Source organism: Conger conger, chromosome 9, assembly GCF_963514075.1.
Source record: "Conger conger chromosome 9, fConCon1.1, whole genome shotgun sequence".
In the NCBI taxonomy this organism is placed as follows: domain Eukaryota; kingdom Metazoa; phylum Chordata; class Actinopteri; order Anguilliformes; family Congridae; genus Conger; species Conger conger.
In genome coordinates, this window is record NC_083768.1 from 26,965,408 (window position 1) to 26,992,668 (window position 27,261).

Consider the following 27,261-nt stretch of genomic DNA (forward strand, 5'->3'; position numbering starts at 1 on the left):
TTAACTTTATTCATTCAGTGCCAACTCGTTTTGCTTTCTTGTCTTTTTTTCAATCAAAAGGTTGCAGCAATCATAAATTACATTAGAACAATAATAGATGCTGCCAAAGAAAGCTGGGCAGAGTTTGCTTGGAACATGAAGTTATTTCAAGGACTCCTCATAATGGACATGCGCTTCATGCACCAGCAAGCATAAATGTCTTGCCGTTTCATTATGATTTATGGTGTCGTGGGTCTTAAAGACACGTGATGCGATTTTCACCTTTTCCAGTAGTCTCTAATCAAAACTAGACACTACTGAAAGGATTGCTCTCTTGTCGTGACCCCAAAACACAATGCCATTCAGATTGTCCATTGAGAAGCTGCCTTGCTGGTTTCTCACTTTATTTCTTCAGCTGTCATTGTAGGACAGTAAGAGGGCTTGTAGACAGGGTGGTGGACACAGTGCCATTTAATCTTTAATTATCATGCTCAGTTTGTTTTGTTGTCAGTGAATTATTCACACTTGTGGCACATGTCTCTGTGACTTTCACACCACCCCTCTCCTGTGGTTTCTCTGTAGGGTTTTGAGCATGCATGAAAAAAATACTCAAAATACTGTATGTTTATATACAACAAAGCCAAACATATCTTCAAGAAATATAAGCTTCAGGAAGTTACTAGTTACTATTTTCAGTTATTTAAAATAATTTAGTTATGGATTATGCATTTTTATTTCAAGCAATTTGTACTGTACTTCAGTATCATTGTTGAAGCAGTTCTCAGAATGTAGAAGTTGTTTTTCTATCTAGTATACTGTATGGACTGAAATTTATTGGAACGAGGATAGACTTGTTTATTGTGTGACATGCAGATTGTTAACACATTTTAATGAGATATAATTCAAACTGCACTTTCCAATCTGCAGTTGTGAAATCTCAGCTGCAGATTAACATTTTTATTTGGGTTTGCCAAAATTTATATGTTATTTCTCCCTGTTCTAGGCCTGCTTTCCTCACTGTGCCATAGCACATGGATTTCAAGACTTCCAGTGAGGAGGTACGGTTTCAGTTTCATAATATTGTTGCCGTGTATGAGACTAAGAGTTCTTGACATTTCTCATTTGCTGTTTTCTATTATTCTTCTGATTTCTTCTAAGGTTTTACAGTAGTAATGCAATGTTTAGAATTTTGTCAGGAAAAAAAAGATTAAACCGAATATATGTGACGAGACGTGGTAAGCGCTAGGCTGGTGAGGGTTTTTTCTGCATTAATGATTTTTTTCACGGTGCAATTGTCACTCACTATGGTAAAAAAAGTTCTTGAGATGTTGACGTTTTACAGCAGAAAATGAATTTTGTGATGTCTATGTCTAAATAGAGGACTTCCATTGGATGACTTCCAAGGAATCTCCAAGTAATATTAATAAGTAGCCAGCCTGCTTTTGAATAACACATAGCATGCCAGATTATTGTAATGTGTTTGACTTGTTGATGGGGGTTGGGTATTTGACAAAAACTTTAATCAATAAACGTCAATGAATATATTAGTATACAAGATGTTATTATTGTCATTATTGTACTTATTAGTTATTATCTTCTCAACCTTTTGCTGCAAGTGCAAGGAGGTTAACGCAGAGAGGTAGGGGAAGGGTGACAGATGGGGGAAGTGCAAACATTTGTTTTAAGGATAAAAAAGTGTTGTACAGTTTAGTAAGCAAAAACCAGTATTTTACAAGACCCATACTATGATTTAGTTTCCATGTGTCCTTTTGGAATCACCAAATGTCTTTTTTGGAAAACTGCCTAGACATAGCTTATAAAAACTAATGCTCATCTTTGGTGATATTGTCATCAAATTTGAAATTAGATTTGTCCAGTGTTGTGCCTGTGGCTCCATTGTGTTTCTAACCCCATCAGCCGCAGCCACAATAAACTGAATCCAGTCAAAAACAGAAAATCTTTTCAATGAGAATAAACGCTTCCATGTTCACTGTGTTTGGGCTTCTGTAACTTTAATTTAGTAATATTGAGAGCAAGTCTGACCCAAAGGGTTACCTTTCAGAAGAGACAAGGATTATGCCTATAGCCAAAAAGGTTCAAGAATAGTTACCATTTTATTTCGGGTATGTCATTTTTAAGCTTGTGTCAAGAAAATAACTAATTGCTGCACACATGCACAGCTGATTTTTGTAACGTTACTACAGGTGATACTACAGATGCTAGTACCTGTTCATGTGTACCATAAAGCAAATCATCATCTCAATATGGAACAGTTTGGGTAGCGAACAATACAGAAAGACTCCCATAAAGCATGAATAATATGGCAAACAATCCATGTTATAGGCTACTGGAAGTAGTGTAGGGGAAAACATTTTTTGCAGGACAATTTACTTATTCTGACCCAATTTCACCAATTTGTCTCAGAACTGCATAGAACATTCTAGCAGTGCCGCTATGTTTTATTTCTAAAGTATTGCTGTTGTGTTTTGCTAATGGTGAATTGATTGAGGCATATTATAGGCACAGGAATTATATAATACTCTACTATTTGGTGTGTGCTTTAAGGTTCTGTTGCACTAAAAAGAATCACATTTTCAGTCAAATTTACCTTTTTCTGCTTACTGCTGCAAAATAATACTCAAAACCTGATTTTGGATGATATTACTGTATTTTTCTCAGTGCATTGTCATCCTATCATCATGAAACTTTGCAAACCTTTACTCCACTATCCAGGAGAGTGTTTTGAGCCAATTATTTTGTTGTTATACACTTTGGTGGTCGGTACAGCATCAGTACAGTATTTGCTTAGACTAGGCTGTTCCACCAACAAAGAAGAATGTGGAGGATTGACGGGAAAAGCAACCGGACTCGGGTAGACTTTTTTCATATTTTCACATTGTGCACATGGATTTATAGCTGAATGATAGACGAGTATTGCAAGATTCCAGATCTAAAGTGACAAGCTTGATTTCCTCTGGCATGTTTTGTTCAGGTAAAAAATATGAGTTGTGTAAGTTTTAATAGAATTGCACAGTTTTGAGAGTTGGTCTGGAAAGTAAAGACAGAAACATAGAGCAGAACTGGTCAATGCAACTGAATAAATTGTAGCTAGACTGTATCCGCTTGGGGCATAAGTCATATTTTATTTATCTTCATTTGTATTTATTTATGTGTAACATCTGTATGCATGTGGGAAAAGATGGCACATGGACTTTGGCAGGACATTAGACTGCCAACATTACACTTTCTTCACAACTGATTTAATGTAACTTATTTAATTAATCAGAAAATGTTCCAAGGGCAGTCTCTGATGTTAATGAACTGGAACACATTTTGGTTTTCTATTTAAAAAATGTTGTCATAACATTTGCTAGTTTGTTTTGTTTGAGCCTTATGAACCAAGCGCATTTTGAAATAATGCAGTGAATTTCTTCCATCCCTTTAAAATAATCCTGTCTTAATACCGTCACGTTTTTAACAAACTGTCAACAAAGTTTCAACTTACCTGTAAGTACATTAAGGTTATTTATTGGTAGGCTTCAGTACATAACCGACTATCTGAAGATGGCTATAAAGTAGAAGATTGGAATAAGTTATCAGCATAAACAGCAAAGAATCACAAAGGCATTTCTACACTATTCAAATGTATGCACTAGATAACATTTCCGCACCGGATATAAAGTTGAAATAGATATATTCCCAGCCAAAAAAGTAATGTGGCATAAAATAACTGAAACCAAGGATGAATTGGTCTCCCAAGACGCCAAGCCAGTAAAGGTGATTACTGAAGGGAGTCACTACTATGAAGTCTCAGAGCCCCCTCTTTTAAACCGTATTTTCTGCCTGAGTCAGTAAACTTATTAATCTCGGATGCATGTTAGGGGGCATCGGAGGAATAACGGGTTCATCTAGGGGTTACACCAGTCAGCTATGATTGAGACTCCACATTGGGGGACAGAGTGTTCATTCTGCTAGAAGAAGCACTGTTTACATGTATTTTCATCAGAGCTCCTCGGGTTGTTGCTGCATGAGTGCCTCTAAATGACACACCAGGTGACTGCAGAACTCCACTTGCGATGAGTAAAAGACATTGCAGCACTCTGTGAAGTATCTGCAGTGTCTAAAAGAGTCAACAGCTCATTGGTGATTGCATTGTTTCATCCAGAGTGCTCCTTGCATAATGCTGCTTAGCACAGTGGCCATTCTAGAGACATTTTGAGAGAGATTTCCAAAATTTGCGGAAAAAACATCAACAAGTTTATTATGTTATTCAAATTGCAAGTATCATCATTAAAATGATTCCTGCCAGGATGTGGAGTAAGTGTGCTGAAGCTGAAGACATATAAGTCATGTTTTGTCTTTTTAACCCTGAGCAGGGTGCCCATGGTATTACTGATTGTTTTTTTAGTGTTTGATTCATAAATCAAACACATACATTTAATCTGCAAAATGTGTCAAACCACCATTGGTCACATTGTCCCATTACTTTGACAAACAGAGGCTGGTATATTCAGATTTAAAAGGGATTAGATTCCATTCCTTGGTTGCTAACTTTGACAGACGGACAACATTGTAGAACCAATTGCAAACTTACCTTCAAACGTGTCAATGACAATATAGGCCGTGTTTCTAGACCACTCAGGGGTTGAGATATTATTATTGTAGTATCTACTGCATATCTGACAGCAGCACAGTGGTTTGAGGCTCATTTGATACCTTGGACCCTTGATAACCTAAAGCCATTTAACCAACAAATGTGTTCTGCCCTGTATCAGCATAATATAAAAAGTAAAATATGCCAAAATATGGTTAGGTCTCCTCCATTTTACATTACATTACTGGCATTTGGCAGACGCTCTTATCCAGAGCGACGTACAGTTGATTAGTCTAAGCAGGAGACAATCCTCCCCTGGAGCAATGCAGGGTTAAGGGCCTTGCTCAAGGGCCCAACGGCTGTGCGGATCTTATTGTGGCTACACCGGGATTAGAACCACCAACCTTGCGTGTCCCAGTCATTTACCTTAACCACTACACTACATCTACACTACACTACACTACACTACACTACAGGCCGCCCCAATCCTCCAATCATGTCTGTCCTAGCTGAATTTGCAGCCTGCAGTGTGAAAGGATGCTGCATTGCATACCTAAAGATGAAATTGCTTCTGGACATACCGTAGCTTATCTTTAGACTCCAAGTGTCAAAAGACTAGTACCTAGAGATACAAAATGTACAGGTACAGGAGTGAGCAAAAAAGATGATAAATAGTTAGGAAATAGGGCAAAGAGAGCATTGGAAGCTGGGATGATTCAACAGAAACAATGGTCAGTGCACATTCTCACTGAGGAAAGTGGAAACAGCAAAAGTGTACAGTATGTGTGCAACTGAGCATATGCATGAATGAAAACTGTACACAATATATAACTTAATCTGCCCTTTAATATTGTTTTATTTAATAAAAATACAAATAATATCCATCACATATGATGTTATTTACAGTTTTCTGAAGGAACTCACTGGGTGTAGCTGATAAATGTGTTCAGAAAGTGGCTGAAATTGATGTTTCTTTCATAATGTTCTTATATTAAATAGCCAGATGTGCAATTAATTGGAGTTATCATGGTGTCAAAAATAGGACAAGCATGCAGACTAGTTTACAAATTGATAAAATGCATGTAAATTCACCTTGATTCATGTGTAATTAATTTGACCCTCAATTTGAAATAGTGCCACTCATTATTATATCCTCAGTTATTAGCAATTAAAACACTTATATTTTCTGATATTTTAGTTCAAAAAGGAAACAACTTACAACACAAATAGAGAACGGTGTGAAAGAAATTAGAAATTCACCTAGAAAAACTGGCCATATTTCTTGATGAGTTGATTTTCCAGGTTCTTATTCTATATTGCAGGTAAGATTTTTGTGTTAAAACCTTGTTACAAGGCCATTGTAAATCCCTTCCTATCTTTGAGAAAGGCTCATTGACATGTTAACTCACCCTCTGCTTGTGTTTATAGTCCTTAAATTCAGGTTTCAAAATATGCTGTTAACAGGCCGGCACTCCAAAACATTGTATAGCTGTACAATAATTCAAGGTCATTGGTTGAAAATTGGTTCTAATTGCCACAGCCAATGGCGTTTCAACATCTGCGCGTTCACAGAGGTGGGGTGGGATAAACAGTGTTGTGGTTTGAGCGTGTTTCTTGCTGCAATTCCTCTCTTGACCATTAGAAGTCCGAAATTACCTATTGTACATTTAAGCCTAAATATTTAGGAAAGGTTGTGGAAGGAGGAGGGTATTGCATTTACGGTGTTGGAGCGATTTCAATTTAAAAGTCCCAGACGGCCATACCCTTTATTGTGTAAACACATATTTCAAAGTGTGAACTATGACAAGAATTCATATGAATTGCTTCCTCCTTTCAGATAAAGACTGGGGTTTATTTGCTGCAAGATGGAAACCAGGAGCCTTTCAGTGTTCGACTGCACTTAGCTAAAGACATTTTGACAATTCAAGAGCAAGATGTTATCTGCGTGTCTGGCGAGCCTTTCTACTCAAGTGTAAGTAACATTTTCCCACTGCAACTAACAACACATTTAAAGAATCAGCAGATCTTTTGTGTCTTTTGTGGCTTGTATTGTTAAGCTGTGGAATGTAACAACCTGGTTTCACTACGTATTTGTATCTGTTCAACAAATTTCTGCTATCCTAAATTTTTTACTTATCCTATGAATGAGGGACTCCTGACATCACGTGACACGTTTCTCAACAACGCTTCAGGATAGCATTGGCAGTCAAGCATAATGTTACGCTTAACCCTCAATAATTTTTGAGAAGCTTGTCACATGATGTCAGGAGATTTGAGGAGTTGGAGCTACATATGAATGGCTACATACGAGGATACATGTGAACAAGATATATACATTTCGACTTTATATAGCTTTCAATTATTTACATTGAGTTATATTTTTCATTCTATTATATCCGGTTTGGTCATAATGGGCAACTGTCTTTGCTAAGAATACTTTTTTTGGGGGGCTTGCTAATAATTGGTACGATAGGGGCATTGGTACCCTGTTCAATGTTAGCATTGTGCTTTGTAATGGTCTGCTTTATTAGAATGCACACCACTCACAATGAATCCATAAGTGGTTCAGTAATGTCTTATGTTTCATGCTCCAGTTTGCCATGAAGCTAGAACCTTGGCAACATTTAAAATGTTTCTGATGGTGGAATATTATTTTATTGTAATCTTATTGTACATAATATGTGGAATTTGTATATCCATTATACTTGTCACTTAGGGCAGGATGTTTCTCATTCAAATGTGCCATATGCTATAGAGTACAGAGGAATGTATATGTGTAATACATATTTTTGCATTATTTTTCTATTTTTCTATTACATTTCAGTTTTTTGGGCCCATTGGTATAAGATAATAATACCCACATGAAAATTATGCAAAAGTGAGTTTCATGAATGAAACCATTTGGAGACCCTAAAGTACACCTGGGTACGATGTTTTTTATAGCTACATAGACCTTTAGTAGTTGTATATGACCCAGATTTTGTGATCAAAGTGGGCATAATCAAAGCATCATGCTGCTGCCAGATATGCAGTAGATACTACAAGAATTTTCCTGCTGGAAAAATAGTCCCGAGAAACAATTATTGTAGTATCTACTGCATATCTGACAGCAGCACAGTGGTTGAGGCTCATTTAATACCTTTGACCCTTGATGACTTAAAGCCATTTAGCCAACAAATGTGTTCCATGCTGTATCAGCATAATTTACAGCTGAATCTAGTTCAGGATATGCAACAAAGTACGAAACGTGACTACTTTCATTTGACATTATTTAATTTGTCTCAAACATTGAAATGGGGGACTACATATAAAAAGTGCTGTAATTACTACATGGTGAAACCAAAATGTATGAAAAATACCTTATAGCATTTTTGGGACAAATGCTCATTCTCAGACATTATGCATTTCCTGTGGAGATTCCTAGTCTGCAAACTTCGCCAACAGTGATCATCAAATTCTCCAACATATGGAAATTAATTTGAATACCCCAGCAGTGTACTAAAAGTATACTGTATAAACAATTCAAATTTGAACTGGCATGTTGCATGCAAATTTAATTATTATTAGCTACATTAACTTTTAATTGAATAAAGTAGCTATTTCCTGTGTTTAAACAGCATTTTTAGCTAATTTCTATCAAGGGTGCCAATCATTCTGGAGCGCACTACATATGTAGTTGAACAGTTTCTCTCAGATGTCCATCTGTCTCTGTCAAACTAATCTAGTAAATGATGTAGATTTATATGGGGGTAAATTACATTTGTCCTTGTAATATATGAATGTTTTTTTATAGAATGTTATGCGTGTTAGAAGCACAGAACTTATAGTGTAGCTTTATATAACCACTGAGGTTGGACATATTACGAAGAGCAATGACTTAATTTATAATGTTCAGTTCCTTTCTGCCCGTTAATTGTCCATGTTGAATCACAGCTATGGCACCTGTACACCAGGTCCAGTGCAGCTGGACTCTTTTGATGTTGTTCCCTATGAGCCAGTAATTGTTGTCCACCCTACGGTGAACGCAGTCCCTCAGAACCAGCACATGACGAGAGGCTCAGTGATCAGTGATCAGTGATCCCGGTCGCATGTAGAGGCCTCTGTGTGATACTGCGGTGAATACATGTGCTAGTAACCCTGAAAACGCTGGCAGGCAAAGCCAACCATATTCCACCTCAGCATTGCGATTGGGTTTTATGTGGTTCACATGGTACACATGGTATTTTGCATTATATAAGATCACAGCTCATTTGGCCACATTATCATTTCACAATATAGCTAATTGTTTTTGTCAGATTCACTATAGGTGGGACGCGTGGCATGGTCTGTGGGGTGGCCAACTCATGAGCCATGGAGGGGCCCCCACATGCAGGGGTTTGATTTCCTGCTACGACACCATATGGTTCGTGGTGCCTTCTCTTGTCTGTTTCCATCTCTGCTTTCAATCTGCCTGAATAGAGAAAAGCGGAAAACACACAAACAAAAACAGACAATATATACAAACAAGAAACAAGAAATGCAAAAATACTCAAATACCTTAAGAGTACATTGGGCAGTATTCTAACTCTAATAAAATTACAGGATTTTACTTCTATGATATACAGAATTTCCTACTTATTTCGCTCAAATTCAGGCAGCAACTGAACAAATGAATGACCAAATTAGTATTATTGAAATTATTCATATTATTATTAATAAGAAGAAGAAGAAGAAGAAGAAGAAGAAGAAGAAGAATCAGTTTTTAACAGTGCTTTGGATTTACAGCATATGTTGTGAACAGTTTGGGCTCCATTTTGTTTGCGGGGGCTGGCTTTTGAGGACCTGCAGGCACAGCATCTCAGGATAACTGTAATCAGCTGTTTTATCTGCTTGGGTACAGAATTCTGAAATTGTGTTATGAGGTTTACCATCATATCATCTTTATCTTGACGCAAGCTACACGATATGTTGAAAGATACTATTTTCCCTTCATTTGCATCAGATTCTCTGTTCTGATTCTGAAGTATACTTTATATACATACACTGTATATACACCACTTTATTAGGTAGACCAATACAACAGCTTGTTAATGCAAATATTGAATCATCAAATTATGTGGCAGCAAGTAAATGCATAAAAGCATGCAGATGTGGTCAAAAGGTTCAGTTGTTTTTCAAACCAAATGTCAAAATGGGGAAGACATTTGATCTTTGACTGTGGAATAATTGTTGGTGCCAGACAGGGTGGTTTGAATATTTCAGAATCTGCTAATCTCCTGGGATTTGTCTCTAGAGTTTGCAGAGAATGGTGGGAAAAACAAAAAACATCCAGTGAGCAGCCGTTCTGAGGGCAAACATGCATTATTAATGAGAGAGAAGGGCCAGACTGGTCAAAGTTATCGTCTGTTCAATAGTAGTTTTTCTCCTGAGGAGTGAATAGATGTTTGGAATAGTGTTAGCTCACAATGTTCTGAACAGCACCTGAAGCAGAACTGCTGACTACAGTTTTGCACTCTGTTATTTCATTTAAATAAAACGATGTGTGTGTATGTGCGTGAACACTTTAACAAGGGGTACTTTTGGCAGAGCCATATAAACCTCCCCGGTTTGTAGTTTCTCGTTGGCAACAGCTTCCCCACCAAACTGTCACAGGGGAGCAGCATTACCTTGTCACTGTATGCTGAGACGGATCACATATGTATCTCATACCAAGTTCTTATGAAAATGGAAGGAATTAGACTACACACACAAAAAACACAAAGGTCTGGAAATGATTTCTTATTTATTCATTGTGAAAGGTTCACTGTTCAAAACATTGAGAGCTAACTTGGTGTCCAGAACACCAGTCTACATTATTCCCAGAGCTCAGTATTTGTTCATCTGCGTTCCAAGTATTTACTTCTGTCTGTACTCCCAACTCTTTGTACTATATTAGTACTATTCTATATGAACACATTAACTTTAACTGTTTGAAACATTATCCTAAAGACCTAACTTTTTCTAGAAGAAAGACGTAGGGTATGTGATAAACCCATTGTCATTTTCATGAATTTACTTACAATGGCCCTCATGCAAGAACATTTCATTTTTCCTATCATAAATTTCTCTTACTTTTTTTGAATGAAGGGCTCATACGAGTCTGCCATGTTGGATACAACAAGCTTCAGACAACTGTCCTAAATGAAGATATCCATTATAATACAGTGTATACGGTACTGTGGTAGGTTCCATCAGATAGATGGCCAATGGGATTAACAAGGACAAAGGACGACTGATACCTGATTGGGTAGACTGTGGTTCCTTAATTTTTTGGCAAAACGTAATTATATGGTGGACTTTGATAAACTTTGTCTTTTTTTTCCTGATCCATCCACTGAAATATGTATCCTAAAACGTGAAAAATAAGTAATGCAGTTGCTGAATCTTGATTCATGTTTCATCTGCAATGCCATGTTTGAAAGTTTGAGCCGAGCTGGTGTGCCATGCGAGCAGTACAAGGCTCTTGTTTACATGACTTGCATGATTATTTTCAAAATAAGAAAAAATTGGTAAATGCACCAAATCCTTTTAAATAATTTGTTTTAAGATATTTAAGTGATTTAAGAACTAATCTATTTGTACGAGTGGTTCTTGCATGAGGCCCATTGTTTCTAATTATTAATTGTACCTTGTCCTATAGAATTCTGGCCTGCGATCTGGGTTTGCATAAAGCAGTTGTAATTGATGTTTTGACTTGCAGTAAATGTCAAACGGGGCAGAAACAATAAACCAACAGTGTCAACTCCATTACGTATATGTTTTTTATTCCATTATTACATTACATTATTGGCATTTGGCAGACGCTCTTATCCAGAGCAACGTACAGTTGGTTAGACTAAGCAGGAGACAATCCTCCCCTGGAGCAATGCAGGGTTAAGGGCCTTGCTCAACTGCCCAACAGCTGTGCGGATCTTATTGTGGCTGCACAGGGATTAGAACCACGACCTTGCGTGTCCCAGTCATTTACCTTAACCACTATGCTACAGGCCGACTGTCTATCTCACTCAGAGTCAGAAATACCATTAAAACTTTACCACTTCAGGAGAAAAAAAATAATAATTCCAGCAAGCATGAGCCCTGGCTCCTGGGTGCTTGTATGTCTGTCAACTTTTACAGAATGAGCCGAACCATTAGAGCCACACTATGTCCTATGATGTGTGCTATAAAATTGTATTATCACCAGCAACAGAGGTAAAGGGATCACCTTCAATTCTGGCCAGAAGAACTGTAAAAAGAACAGATTATTTTTATTTCACATCCACAACCATAGAATGTGATGCTTATTGGAAAATTGGCAAACTGGTTCATGTTTATATAATCTTTAGTGTTTTTATTTTTCTGGCTCAGATTATAGGTTTTCAAGAATAGTTGAAATAAAAAATATAACAGCTACATTACTGGACCGCTGTTGGTGATCACCAGATGTGTTTCATTTTGTGATTGTATTGGATATTTTATTTGTATTGGATCTTTTTTTCCACTAAGGAAAATCCAATAGACCTCAGACCTCAGCTGGCAATTGTCAGTTAAGTGGAATATGCAGAACATCTCATTCTCTGCATGCTTACAATAAAGTACTGGCACCTATTTATAAATCATGATAAAGGATCGTGCACATTGGAAGAACCCCCACACAATGACCCAGTGCACTTCAGATGAGGAAATGTATTTATAACGCACAGAATAATCTTTTTCATGTTATGTTACTAAAGTCACATTGGAAATATAAATCTGGCTACGTGCTGCAATAACAGGGGTACAGAACACATCAGCTCCGTGCTGCTGTTTTTGCACATACACTGCGGTATAGACATGAATCGTTTTGTGTATAAAGGATTTAACATTGTTCAGGGCCCAACGTTTATGGAGGTGGGACTCACTCTTTTTATTTCCTTGCAGGAAAGAACAGTAACAATCAGGAGACAGACAATTGGAGGATTCGGCTTAAGTATTAAGGTCTTTTTCTCATAGCTTTGCTTTGTCTTTTGGTAACATATTGTGCTACATTTCCCCTGAAAAAAAGTGTTGCATTCTAACGGCACATGAGGCAAGCGCACACATTCTCATGCCAGCTGTGTCCAGGTTTGCTCCCAGACTCCACGTCCTTTATTTGGATCTCTGCGACACTAGGCATTGATTTAATCATTTGTTTGTTGCTGAGCGTGTGGTTCTCCTCATAATTAATGCTCTGTGTATTGAAAGGGACAGGGGTTGTGAATCAAAATCACTGCTGTCCCTCTTGCACTTTGGGAGGGAATGCATCCAGTTCAGGGGACTGACATGTTTCCTTCTACTTAAGGTTTTTTTTCTTTCTTTCTTTCCTTTTTTCCCTGGCAACTAAATTGAAGTTGGTGCGCATTTCTGCTGCTAGTGATGCAATGCCTTTCAGCCTGCTTTTACTCTTAAAAGCTTTGCCTGGATGACGTAAACATTTATCCTTCACTATACATCAAAATTGAAGAAAGTTTTTCTTTACAAGGATTTTTAGGCGAGTTCAGCAATAAAATGAACCCTCAAAACCGTTAAGGTGAAAAAAACATGCTTTTCTTAGCCGAATGCAGCACTTTTTTGGCAGAAGTCCATTATATAGTATAGAGTACAATGGAATAGAAGAGGTTAATTGCACAGGGATCTTTACTGAGCTATGATTTCAACTGTGTCATTCCTTGATTGGGTGCTTTGTCTTATTTTTGCTTTTTTATTTAGACTTCAGAAAGTTATGCAATGATTTAGCCCTGGTATGCCCTATATGTTTTGACATTGAGATTCGTGAAAGGGAGTTTTGAAATCAAGGGAGACTTCGAAGGATTCCAGAGTAGTCGGTTCGCCATAAATATGACAAATGGATGGCAGGGGTACTTGTGGGATCTGTGAATCCGATATGCAGAAAATAAGAGATGCTCACAGATAGCCTTCCTAGAGCATTATGTACAATGTGCACTGCCAGTCTAATTATGATAGATGAAGAAAAAGTCCCATGAAGCAGTTTTATTATAAGGGCAATACTGGCGCTGAACACTTTCTGTTCCGACAGCTCAAATCGTTATCCTAATTTGTTTTAGGCTTCTGCTGGATTATGATGAACATGCAGTTCAAGTGAGATCAGTCAACCAGACGTTAAAAAGACACCCAGGGAGGCGGTATATCTCAAGAAATGGCCTGACTCCTTTCCCTGGTGTTGATGACACGCGTCCATGAGACATCCCCTCTGTGCCTCTCCATCCCTGTGTGGCCCAAGCTCTGAACCATCCCCTACATAGCTTTCATTATTATTCTGAGTGCTTCCCGTTTCTGCTACCTGCTGGCCACATTGTGTGAAATTGAATTACTGGAATAAATGGCAGGCATCTGAAAGCTCTTAAGGTTTCACATTTTTTTCATAAACAAAACCCATGGATATGGTTAGTGTTTGAGGTAATTGGCAATTCCGGGACTCTATCACTTCCTAAATTGAAGTTTGAGCTCTGTGGTTGTTCGGAAGCCGCTAGGTGCACTATCCTCGGAGGCAGTTATAGAAAATCCCTCACAAATGAGGTGGTTCATTTGCCATTTTATGGCCAGATAGAATCAAAACGGTCTCCCTTCTGACTGCTATACAGTATAACTGGATGAAAGCATTGGCAGAAGTCTTGAGAATTACCGAGTAAACATTCTTGGCCAATTATTATGTGTAAGCAATGGATGCATTTACTGAATTTCTAAAAGCAGCACACAGCGTGCATTAGGTAGAAACCTGAAGTGAGGAACCTGAGATGACGGATCCTATAGTACATTTAGTACAACCATTTGGTATGTAGCTGACATGTAGCACATCATCCCTGCACACCGCTGGTTATTCCCTGTAATGAAGCAGTTCAGGCTGACAGCATACAGGGACCATACTCTAGGCAGGAATCTTCTGCTTTAAACATGTAAACGCAGAGCAGGCTCTATTCGGACGGAAGGCTGGTTGAAGGACAGCAGCACAGAGCAGGGGCACTGGATTTTAAAGTGATGGCAGCATCCTTTTCACAGAAGGGAGTAGCGAGTGAGTCACCATTACCATGTGCAGGACATATTAGCCACATTGATACTGTCAAGGCAAGTGCTTGTGACAGCAGCGTACATTGCACTGGGTGAATAATGAACACCCTGTTCAATTTCAATGCAGCTATGTAGAGGACGGAATTAACTACCCAATGTGCTTACACAGGCACAGCATTGTGCAAATGCATACAGATGTCTGCAAAAATACGGATGGTTAGAAGACATTTATTAGAACCCATTAACTTTTGAGTGTCCTTGTTAATGCTAGCATTGTATCATAATTGTGATCATTTCACAGTCAGTATATGCTAATTGTCATTATACTCTAGAATTAATAGCATCATTTGTGTGTCTGTGTTCTGTAAAGGATTAAGTTTGATGATGAATGACAGATTCTCTTCAGTAATTAGCATCTATTTATTTGGTGTTTGAGCAAGTGTTCTCTGGAAAGCAAACTGACAGAGGAATCATACTAAATGTTTTAGGCAACAAATTGAGCGATGCAAAATAACAGTGTCTTTTTTTACCTCTTGTAGGGTGGTGCAGAACACAATATCCCTGTTGTAATATCAAAAATCTCAAAAGAGCAGAAAGGTAAGCATTACTCTCTTCATGTTTTTCTTCTTCACAAAGGAATTGCTGTTGCTTACCACCTTATTTTTCTTTCAAGCTGAGCTATCTGGGTTGCTGTTTATAGGAGATGGAATCCTCCAGGTGAGTCAAATAATCGGACTTGTACTTAGAATACACAATAGTTTGCCATTACTGATGGGAATGTGAGTCTTCCTGACCAATATTATGGATGAATCTGCCATGGGTTGTCAATCACTGATTCCTAATTAAAGCGACTATAATTAGTTAAAATCAGTATGTCACTGAAAGCCGGCCATTACAACATTTCATTTTCTGGGGACATGATTATAGATTTTGCTCATGGTATATGGAAGCTTTTTTTGTTAAATTCAAAGTAAGAATTGAATGGGCTAATGAGTGTGAATTACAATAATCCAGACACCTTGACCAAGATGATAACATGCAAATGAACCATTGTTTACATAAATAATTATATACAGAAATACACAGATATCACTCAGAGTACATTAAAAATTATTATTTACCACATATTCATATATTTTTAGATAAATGGAATAAACGTAAGAAGCTATCGTCATGAAGAAGTGGTAAGTGGAAATCATTTTTATGGAAATGTCTCTCTCTCTGTTGCAACATATATTTAGAAAGTAATTTTATTAAAGGGTGTATACACTTTGGACAAATGGCTTCACTTGTTTCTGATTAATCAGATGTGTTCAAATAGTGCAGGTATAAGAGAGCTCTCAGTATCATGTCTTGATTCTAGACTTTTGATTGTCTTTGGAGTCTGTTATTGGTGTTTGTCAACAGGAGGACCAGGGTTGTGTGAAACAAAAAGGAAGGAAGCCATTATGAGGCTGAGAAATAAGTGAAACGAGTACAAAAACTGCTGTTTTTACTACAATATGAAGCCAAAACACTCTTTAATAAAAGTTGAAAATTTTATGAAAGGTACAGACTTATGGAGCTCTTAAATAGTTTATTCACAGTGCAGTCCGTAAGTTTTTAGTATTTGGACAGTGACACTGTTTTTATTATTTTGGCTCTGTACTCCAGCACATTAGATTTGAAATGAAATGATGAATACCTGATTAATGGGCAGAATATAAGGTTAATGTGCAGCTTTAATTTGAGGGTATTTATATCCATATCCAGTGATGCATGTATGAATTACCTTTTTATTCATAATCCCTCATTTTAGGGGACCAAAACAAATTGGGCAAATGAACATTGTCTTAAAATAATCATATATAGTACTTGGTTGAAAAATCATTTGCATTTGGTGCCAGCCTGCTCTGAAGTCTGTGATCCATAGACATGCATGGATATCCTGGGCATCATCCACTACAGTGCTTTTCTGTGGTCAACCAGGCTGCATGAACTATTAATGCAACAACACCACTGGCCAGTGAACTGCCAGTTGTTCAATTAAATTTGCCCTCCCCGCCAAAAAAAATGTATGGACTATGTATATAAAGGGCTGCAATTCCTACATGGTTCACCTGGTATGGGTGTAAATAATGTCAAATTAAAGCCGACAATCTGCTCTCGTATTCATTGTTTCATTTAAAATCCAATATGCTGGAGTACAGAGCCAAAACATCTGTTGCGGCACTATCCAAATGCAAACTCCACTGTGTGTATAATATAGTGAGACTTGGGATGTAGGGTTTCAATGCCACTAATGACCAAAAAGCAAAACGTCCTTACACAAACAACTGGCTGCACCCAGAGTTTATTTGGGGAATGCTAACAAACACTAAGGGGGTGTTAACACTGTTAACACTGGAACTCCCAAATCAGGATCGGTTAGAGCCAGCCTGCCATCCCATATCACCCCTATTTCGCTCAGTCACCCCTACCATGTCTGCCTCTGTCCAGCTACCACAATACTTCAATTGTTTCTTTGCATAACAATCACAAAGCATACACTCTTAGCCAGAACTTATAGAAGTATTCATTTCTCATTTTTAATATGTGCAAATTAGGCAGCCCTTGTTTAAGCGGGTTTCCCATCACAGGCCATATGAAATTGAATAAATGCTGTAATGACTGTCAAGCTTATTTTCATTGTAAGCAAGCAACTCGGTTTTAATTTGATTTCGGCAATAATTTGCAAGGAGAGGACTTCATAAGAACGGTGAATAAATTGCTCAATGTAGCATGACATACCTTGCTTCAGTAAAACTTAACATGTATTTTACCAAGCAGAAAATTGCTTTTTGTTTGTGTGCCTAGAATAGGATGCGTATTAAGCTATTGCTTTTTCTGTTACTATAAACATTCAATGAATTTTTACCATGCTTAATTTTCCCACAGTAATTTGAATAACATATGAATTTCACAGATGAGGTTTGTTTACTCCTTATAGAAATCCTTGTCAAGCACAATTATTATTTACCGTACATGTATAATGAAAAATGGGTAATGCTGCTTATATATTTTCTGTATTATATCCATCCAATTATAGGTAGAACCCACATAATGGTAACTTTTTTTAGTGGTTCAAATTCATAATTTATGAAAAGAGTTAATTTGATTGGCTATAACACAGCCACTGATATTGTCGTCAGCATCCAGCACTTTTTTCACCTGTGCCATGCTGTGAGCTGTGCCCCCAGCTTCAGTAGCCACGCCCATTGAATTAATAATTTGTATTTATCCTTTATAATATCTATTTTGCAAGGGTGACCTGGCCAAGAGGCAACAAACACTGCATGCATATTAACAAGGCAACCATTAAAACACACAAAACTTGCAGACTTTCAGTTCTTGGTACATGTACATACATCAGTTATGATGTTTTGAATCAGATCTTTGAATTCAGTTTAAATAACTGGGTTAACCGTTAACTGTTTTTGCAGCATGTTCCATGACCAGGGTGCATTGTAGTTAAAAGCCATTTTACCAAATTCACAAAGGTACTTCAAAAAGGCTTAATTAAATTGAAATGTCTGCATCCATGCCACTTGGTAAATGGATTCTGATTTCCTGCATGGGCATGGCACTCACATCAAAGTAGGTCATACACATTGCTAAGAATTAGTCTCAACAAAGAACACATTTCATTCTATAAAGTAGCATCAATATATTAATTATGTTCCTGCCAAAACTAATATGTAATGGAATATGAATTGTACAGGTTACACTTCAGTTCAAGCAGATATTACAAATCTTAGCCAACCAACAAAAATAAGTTTTTAATCTTTTAAAGGAAAGACTAAAGTAAAAATAATAATGAAAAAAAACACAGAAGTAACATCTGAATATAAATTGGCAGTGAATGCAAAATTGAAACAAAGAAAATACATTACAAAGCAGGAAACAAACAAAAAAAGATATACAAATGGTTGAATAGATGGATAAAGATGGATAAATCCCATTTTAATTTCAAATAGGTCTCCATCTGCTCATGAATACACAATCGTCTGTTTATTTATGTATTTCAGAGAGAGAAAATGCTGAATTGATATAAGAAATTAGGAATGCCCTCACAGAACTATTGAATAAATGATATCTGGCTCTTTATATGACCGTATAAGATAAAGCTACCATTTATAGATCAGAAAATCTGTCTGGTGAATTCCATTAATATTTCATGAATATATTTACAAGTCCTTGTCATGGAGATATAACAGTGATATGCCATTTTTATTGATGACAACCTCAAATCGTAGGTCTGCCCCCACGTCATTTATAGCAGCATGTATGCTGTGTTCCACTGTGGAGAACAAAATAAGACTTAATGAAGGAAGATCAGAGGGACAGGTGAAGAACAATCAATAATGAAGGCATGTCACTGACAGCAATATGGAAGCCTTCAGAAGTCTTTCATTTATGTCAATTTCAGATGCCATTAAGGACAATTTTTCATACAGTTTCTTGTCTAACATCCAGTATGCAAAAAAAACAAACAGACATGAGGCACAGATCAATGTTCCAGGAAACATTTTACAGTAAATGTGTTTGTTTTTCTTGTTTTCTTCACAAACATGATGCAGTATTGGCAGCTGGGCTTAGCAGCCTCGACAATGGTTGAGCCTGGCGGTATCATTAGCCAACTATGACCAGGAGTGTGCAGTGGCACAGTTAGTCTTGTCTTGTCAGGTGCAGAATGGGTTTAAATTGGCGAGGGCTCCTTGGATTATTGTTGCATTTGTTCCTTCCAATGATACTCTGCGCAGGCTTTCAAGCTACACGGGTGAGATACCATTATCCTCTAATTACCTCTGGCTCCAGTTGTAACTTATTGGCCTTTGTGTGGATCAGCTGTTCGATGGCTGGCATATGCAGAGAACATGGTTCAGCCATAGTGCTTCATGTGCAGTGTGGTAATAAAGGCAGAATTGTGGGGGAAGTAGTTTAATAAATTGAATAAAAATCTATATACATTTACCTGCTATATATGTATATATTGCAGGTAAAACCACTGCAGTTCCAGCAGTGCAGACTGTGATGATATAAGATACAGTAAAAGGGAATAACATTCGATAATATAAAAGTGTTCTAATGTATAAAAAAAATCAAATAAATCAAATAAAGACATTATTTTAAAAGAAAATGCTTTGATGATGAATATTGTCTTGTGAAAATATGAATTGCTGTCATCTGAAAACATTCATTATGCAGTCTCTTGGCAGGTGATCTTATTCCTGTGCAGTAGTAGAGAGCATAAGTATAGCTCTTGGGAGTACAAAACTACAGTATTAGACAAAAAAAAGAATACATAAAAATATGTCACTGAAATACAAGCATTATTCAATATTTATATATCTTAGTATGTTGTCCTCTCTCTCAACTGTGGTATGCAAAATGAAAGAAACCAGTAAGTAGCAAATGCACATGTTATCAAACAATATGTACTGAATGTATAATGTTACTTGTCATAACTGCATGCTAGACGTACTCCTGGCAGATGTCACAAGCTTGAAAACCCTCTTGCAGATCTTTCAGATCTATTATACATTGCCCAGAATCCCAAGTGACCAAATCATTGGGATTGTAGCATGGCTGCGTAGCTACGGCTTCCTGCTCCGAGGTTGGTCCTTGCTGCCCGCTCCACAGTACTGTGGAACATCTGAGAACCTCGATGGCTGCTCTACCATGCACCCCTTTGCTGTCGGAAAGCAACATAATGATTTACAATAACAGGCATGTACATGCCTAGAATTTGAAATTCATAGATGGCAACTTATATTTGTATTTGACTCAAAGAAATATGGTTGTGTTGTCTGAAGAGTACTGTCTGATTTTGAGGTAAAGAGTCAGGCTACCACATGCTTTCATGTTATTTTATCTGAGCTGGACACCCCCCCATACAACTTCAGTATGCTATAAGAGATCATATGCACTGTGATTCCACAACAACATTAGGCGTACATTCAATATTTATAATAGTAATTCATAATAGTAATCATGTGCATCAATTATCTGTGATGAATCATGATGTGTATAATGTACAAAATCTCTGGATATTTCACTCATTTGTCTTGACCTGGCAAAAAAGGTATTCCAGTACATGGGTGACTATGGAAAATGTGTGTGTTCTCCATGACTTTTCATGTGCCACAAGATGGAAACGTCAGATATTTTGTTTACTCTGAACACACATTAGGAGGTGGTGTGTGCATTAATATGCACCTCACTCTCAGGGTGTGCTTCTGTTAGCCTATTCAACAGCCCATTAATCACTTGTGTAATGCAACTGCTATCCTTGTCCGAATATTTATTTAACAGCTCTGCCAACGTTGGCATGTGTTCATTACATTGTATAATTTAGAAATGTTTCACTGTCAGCCATGCTGAAAATATTTTTACCGTCAATCTCTGGGAAATATTTAGCGCCCCTATTTCAGATTTCAATACCATGTGCCATGTCCCACTGACCTTAAAAAATAATTATTTTCTCTGAACACACAACACGTCAAACCTCTAAATGGATACGCTACAGCAGCAGAAGACTTAATGAGTCTAAAGAATAAGTCTTAAAAATGACATAAAAGTGCACACTGAGTGGTTACTGACAATCTGAATCATTGTTTGATGTCACGTGCAGGTTTTAGCCAGAAGATAATTCAATTGGATTCATATTGTCCACATTTCTTCTGGCGTTTCTTCTTTGTGTGATGTGAGCATGTACACAACAAGAACAAAAACATCTTACACAGCCTTTTGAAAATCCCCTTTATGAACACACTATTTTTACCTGATGCAATTATTTCATATTATTTTGATGAATGTATTTATTTGTTTCCCCAACCTTTATTTTGATGGTACCATTCACTCATATCATTGTTGTGATATTGACCAATGGTGAAACTAGACTGACATTGTGATGTTTTGTAAATAGAGAATGGTAAATCCCTAAATTGCTGAGTAAAAGGAAGGAGGGAATCATCTATAATCCAGAAGAAACTGACATTCTGTCCTCCGTGATGGATTTCTGCTGCTTGTTACATTCATTTATTATTTCAGTTGCTTGTTACATTCATTTATTTACAATGGGCTGACTTGGTTTCAGACATCATGTGTAGCTCTTTATTTGTCTAAACATTGTTTATTTGTTGTCATTCTTCAGTGCATGGAGCTTATATGATATTCTGCTGTGCCCATTATTTGCCACATCATTTTTGCCTATGAGCGTTTGTGTGTGTGTCTGTGTGCATGTGAGTGTGTGTGTGAACACCTGTGCTGATGCATGTATTCAAGCATGTGCTATACATTCCTTATAATATTATAGCTGAGCTGATGTATTACTGTTTGGTGTTCAGCACTGCAAACCAAGTCTACACGCTGTCACTTTTTTTGGTACCATTATGAATGCAACTCACATATGAATATACATAACACTGGTGTATTCAGAAATGTTTTTGTGGTATGGAGTTAGTCAATGTAAGCTGCTTGAATATGAGACACAGGGAATGTGGGATAGCAGCTCAACATATGTCAAGCAGTGTAAGATACGCATGTGTTAAATGCATGCTGGTGCACTGGTTCTTGTTAGGTTCAATTTCTAACTGTCAATGCAGTCAAATGGAGTACATAATGGGAGCCTGTACAAGGTAGTGTTATAGGGAGCAAATTTTTTGTAAATTTGAAATTGTGGTATTTAACAAAAATTCATACCTTTGTTTTAGATATCACGGGTAATGGTTTGTAGGGTTTCATAAAAGAGCCTTGCATAATGCACTTGGTCTCTGGCCATGAAATATTATCATATGGTTGTGGTGATAATCCACTGCTTTTAATGGAAAGAATCAGGGCGCTCAAATTGGCAATACAAAAAAAAATCATCATGCCCACAGTTAATTTATACCAAACTCCAAACTGCGGCTGCACAAAAATTGTGCTAAAGCCTTGTGTCACAAAATGACCAAAACTGATTTGGACACGCCACATTCAAATTCACCAGCACATTGAGTTACAGTTAACATATTTCAGTCATTCCTTGACTGCATTGTATTCAAGCAAAATGTCCTCATGAAAAGGTTTACTATATTCAATAAAAACTTTGGAGATTGACAAAATCTTCCTAAATAGTCTACTTGGAATAATAATCTGTATTATTCACAGTTATGCCAATATTTCAAATTGAATAATTGTATTTTATAAAATGCCATTTTTTTGGAAAGAGTGACCTATGCATTTGAATGCTTAAAGTTCTGTTGTGTTTTATCACCTGAGGCATTTGACCATCAGGCATTTGGACTTTAAAATTTAAAATGGACTCCAACACTGTACATGAAATGCCTTCCACATATTTGAGCTTAAAACGACTGCAGTAATTCAATTCTAAAACTCAGTAAAGAAATCCAGGCAGTTTGTTCCATCTTCATCACAAGAATCCACCACCAGCCAATAGGAAGCCAATAGAAACCAGGTGTGAATGTGTCCCTCATCTCCAACAGGCTGTTTAGCAACTGAATGACCCACACTTTGATACAAATTGCTCAATTAAAAACGATTGAAACTAATTTCACACATATAATCAAACGATACTTACTCATCGCAATCGTATGGTGATGATGATAAAGACTGTACATGGGGATGAATAATTGTGGGTGTTGTAGATATAGAAGTCATAAGTTCAGCCTATAATTCTGTAGAGATATCGCCTCAGACGGTCAGTATTTTCAGTTTTTCACTGAAATAGAGATTTTGAACATACTCTTGTAGAACAGACTAGATAGATGGTGGCGATGCCTCAACAGATTTGTGCACCATTCCTGTTCACACAAAAGAAAATGTGTTTTTCTGTGGCATTGATGGAGGAGAGAGAACCCGCATGTAAGAGCAGGAACTCGGAAGGGGGAAGCGCAGGCAGTACAAGTGTGCTGAATTTGTTATACTGCGCTATGTATTTAGCTACCTTTTTCATTTTGCAGTTTGTCTTTTTTCACACATTTTAGTGCTTTAGTCAAATGTACCCTATGCAAGGAGATCGTGAATTTAGAAATAAAAAATAAGATTCAATTGTGTCTTTCATTTCAAGAAAATAGTTTTGCGACATTTGGTTTCATAGTCTTTGTTAAATTAGGTTGTTGTGCATATAGAAGTCAATGCTGTAATGCTGGACAAGCCTGATGCTGCTAGATAGGCTTGGCGGTTCTAGGTAGTAAAAAATACCCGGACTAGTGTTAAATCGATGCCTCAGCATCAACAGCAGGCTGAGCTGATTCACGCTGACAGTACCACACTCTATTCGGCCAGGTTTGTCCTGCCCTGGTCTTATTACAGATGGCAGATGCAACTTCAAACAATTCCCTCGGAAACCACAGGTCCCTGATTTCCATTCTATGCAGAAGCACAGAATGTGTTTGGAAATGTCAGTCATTAAAACCTCTATAAAATTCCATGTATGCACTTCAATCATAGATGAATTGCAACACTTTGTTCGGGACAGATGCCACACAAAATATTATTGAACCTTTCCCAATTTAATGAATCTGTCATTTTGACAAAAGCTCTAATACCTACCATTTGGACTAGTTTTCACACCGTCCTCTGGGAATGTATACTGCAGTGAATATTACTAAAATAAAATACAGGACAATGCATGCAAAATACTATGTTAGACTGGAATGCACAATAGGGATATGTTAACTCTAGTGCGCTCAGTTTTATGCATGAATGCTTCTTTTTTGCCTTCCAAAAGAATTATCAAGCACACCCTACTGTTTTAATTTGCATATACTGTATACTCTTGCAAAATATCTGCTCCTAGTTCAGAATTTCCCTATTTTATTGAAGGTTATGCTGTTTGTTTGGCTCTTGGCAGTACAAGGATTTCTAAAGATATCTAATATGTGCTTATTAAATGGGTCAAAGTTCCAATTAAATTTCAAAGAGAGTAATCAATTCTGGAAGTTACTCTGATCTTTTTATATTATTTTTTTATTCATTAGATAGAGTGTCAACTCAGAGCTACTGAAGTTTAATGATATAAATATTGACTAAACCATGAAGCCCTGCAAGATTCTTGTTAAGAATTCTTTTCATAGTGTATTTAATAGTGCATTCAATATTTGACTGGGCTACTGCGCCACCTCATCATCTCAGTTTCCCCTGATGTAACTGAAAACATGGGCTGAACTGCTGCTGAAGAATGTGCAGTGTCATGGATTCACATGAAATAATAAAAAACAAGTGCTTGCAAGAAGCCACAGTTCCGGTGAGATAATGGAGGAAGTAGTTTTTCCCACAAAGCTATTGGCTGGGGTCATTTGAGGGGTTAATATAATCTTTGTGGCACAGAGTTTTGACAGAAGGGCTCCCAAGCAGTCCTGAAATCTATACAGTTGGAATCATTTCAAATGAGTGCTGAATTGTATAATTCTGTGGGGAGTCATTCATGTGCAGTTTTCCTTTTTTTCTCCTCTTTTTTTCATTCTGTAACATCACTTGTTTCCTAAATTGCATTTTTTCGTAGGCTACCCTAATCCAAAGAGCACCTGGCATTAACCTGGAAGCCAACATGTATATACCTCTACCTTGCTGAAACAGCTCAAGCTAGGTTTTGAAACAGTTGGTAGCTGGTTGACCAGTTCAGACCAGCTGGGTGCATTATAGAAACTTTTACTCAGATTATAAACATAGGCTATTCATGATAAGTTTGCTGTACAACACAGGAATTTCCTAAAGAAATTATGCTTTTAGCATTTTCAACACTAATCTTTTAACATTAATAATGAAGTAAATGAGGAAACATGGGAGGATGGGAGCCAAGATGATTCCATTGCACCAGAAATTGCATTATTGCAGGGTTTTATTGTAGTCTGTTAAATTGAAGGAAAGAAGCGTCTGTATTTTTCCAAGTGGCATCTAAGGGGCTACAACAATAACGCGTGTCAAGAAATTAAAATGTATTACATTTGTCTGTTCAGAGGAGATTATGAGTGCAACAACACAAGAATACTTGGCTTACAAATAAGTCTATTTGTTAACCAATTATTTTATAAAAGAAAAATATTTGTCTCAATTTATATGTATATGGTTTATGGGACAATAATAACCCCGTACTATAGCTGACAACATTACCGCTGGCCTATGAAACTGACTGAACTTTAAAAATGGCTGTTCAACAAGACTGCGTCTGGCGTTGTGGAACAGCGACACACGCGGAAAAACAAGGGATTTACCCATGGAAATTCCCACGCTCATTTTAATTGACTGCATCTGTGGCTTTCTCAACAGCAATTGTATTCAAAGTGGAGGGTCAAGGCTGTATCAGTAAATCAAAAAGACAAATCAGTGTTAAATTGACACCTAATTAATGCTTGCTAATAATCACTTCAGTTTGTCGGGAACAAATGCAGTTTGCTTCGCGTACCCTCATTGTGAAGCACTGTGTTTCTCATCCACCTTTGAAAGTAAGTGTCTCAAGGCACTCGTCTGTCTTCCCCTCTGCTGACAGCCTAACTGGGAAATATATTAAACATTACCAATGAATACATTACGGAAGCAAAATGTTAATAAGCTTGATATAAATATCCCAGCTGGATCCTTGTGTATGTATTGTAGGAGGAATCAGATTCATAATCTATTCATCCTTAATGCCTATCATACTAGGGCTGCACATCTCCTGGTGGAGAAATAAATTTAGAAAGAAGTTGATATAATTAAATTAGAAATGTGTCGGGCAGTGATGGATCATGTAGACTTTCAGTACTTTAGCGCAATATATCAGGGCACCATTTCTTTTACAGCTCTTATAAGCCATTGGGCAGTGTGATTTATCAATTACAATTAAGACAGAGCTATGCATTACTCCGCTAATAACATTCTCTTGTTTTTGTTGATATTATGATTGTGTGGCATCTATGGGCCCATTAGGATGTTATTTCAGCATTCTCAAATGCCTCCTGAATCCAATAAGTGGGTATTAAATGCTGATGAATGTGCTTTGGTGAAGGTGTCTCAGGTCAGTAAATCATTTAAACATTATTAATCAATTTCCAAAGAGATTACTCCCTCACAACCCAACAGTGGTTAAAGGTGGCCGTTATCTGTGTTTTGATTCTGAAACTGTAAGGTTGTTTGTATTGGAAATATGTGATACAAATAAAATAAATCTCTTGCACAAAGTTTGATGCTGTTGTGGTACATAACTAGGGAAAGCAGGGACATTTAGTGACTGTGTGGCTCACAGTTGTGGTTCATTGCTGGTTTCATAAAAACTCTTATTACTTGTTGCAGCCAATGAGCACTGCTCTTTGTTTGTGTTACTTGTTCCAGCCAATGAGCACTGCTCTTTGTTTGTGTTACTTGTTTCAGCCAATGAGCACTGCTCTCTGTGTTACTTGTTGCAGGCATTGAGTACTGCTCTTTGTTTCTGTCATTTGTTGCAGCCATTGAGCATAGCTCACAGTTTTTGTCTATGTAATATTCATAGGGGTTGCTCCTATCTCTGTGTTCCAGGTGCAAGTATTAAGAAACGCCGGAGAGGAAGTGACACTTACAGTCTCCTTCTTGAAAAAGACCCCAGCCTTTCTGAAATTGCCTCTGTGTGAAGACTGCACGTGTACGTTGTTGTATGTCTGCCATGAAATTCG

The 27,261-nt window shown here is 37.3% G+C and overlaps 1 protein-coding gene across 1 annotated transcript in view; it reads left to right on the plus strand.

Moving 5' to 3' along the window:
- The first annotated feature begins 1,010 nt into the window (after nt 1-1,010).
- sntg1 (syntrophin, gamma 1) overlaps nt 1,011-27,261 on the plus strand; it is a 72,397-nt gene continuing 46,146 nt past the window's right edge. The window contains exons 1-7 of the mRNA XM_061255740.1: nt 1,011-1,037; nt 6,411-6,545; nt 12,491-12,547; nt 15,154-15,211; nt 15,288-15,331; nt 15,757-15,798; nt 27,128-27,230. Coding sequence (XP_061111724.1) covers nt 1,011-1,037; nt 6,411-6,545; nt 12,491-12,547; nt 15,154-15,211; nt 15,288-15,331; nt 15,757-15,798; nt 27,128-27,230 — 466 coding nt within the window. The remainder of the gene's footprint in view (nt 1,038-6,410; nt 6,546-12,490; nt 12,548-15,153; nt 15,212-15,287; nt 15,332-15,756; nt 15,799-27,127; nt 27,231-27,261) is intronic.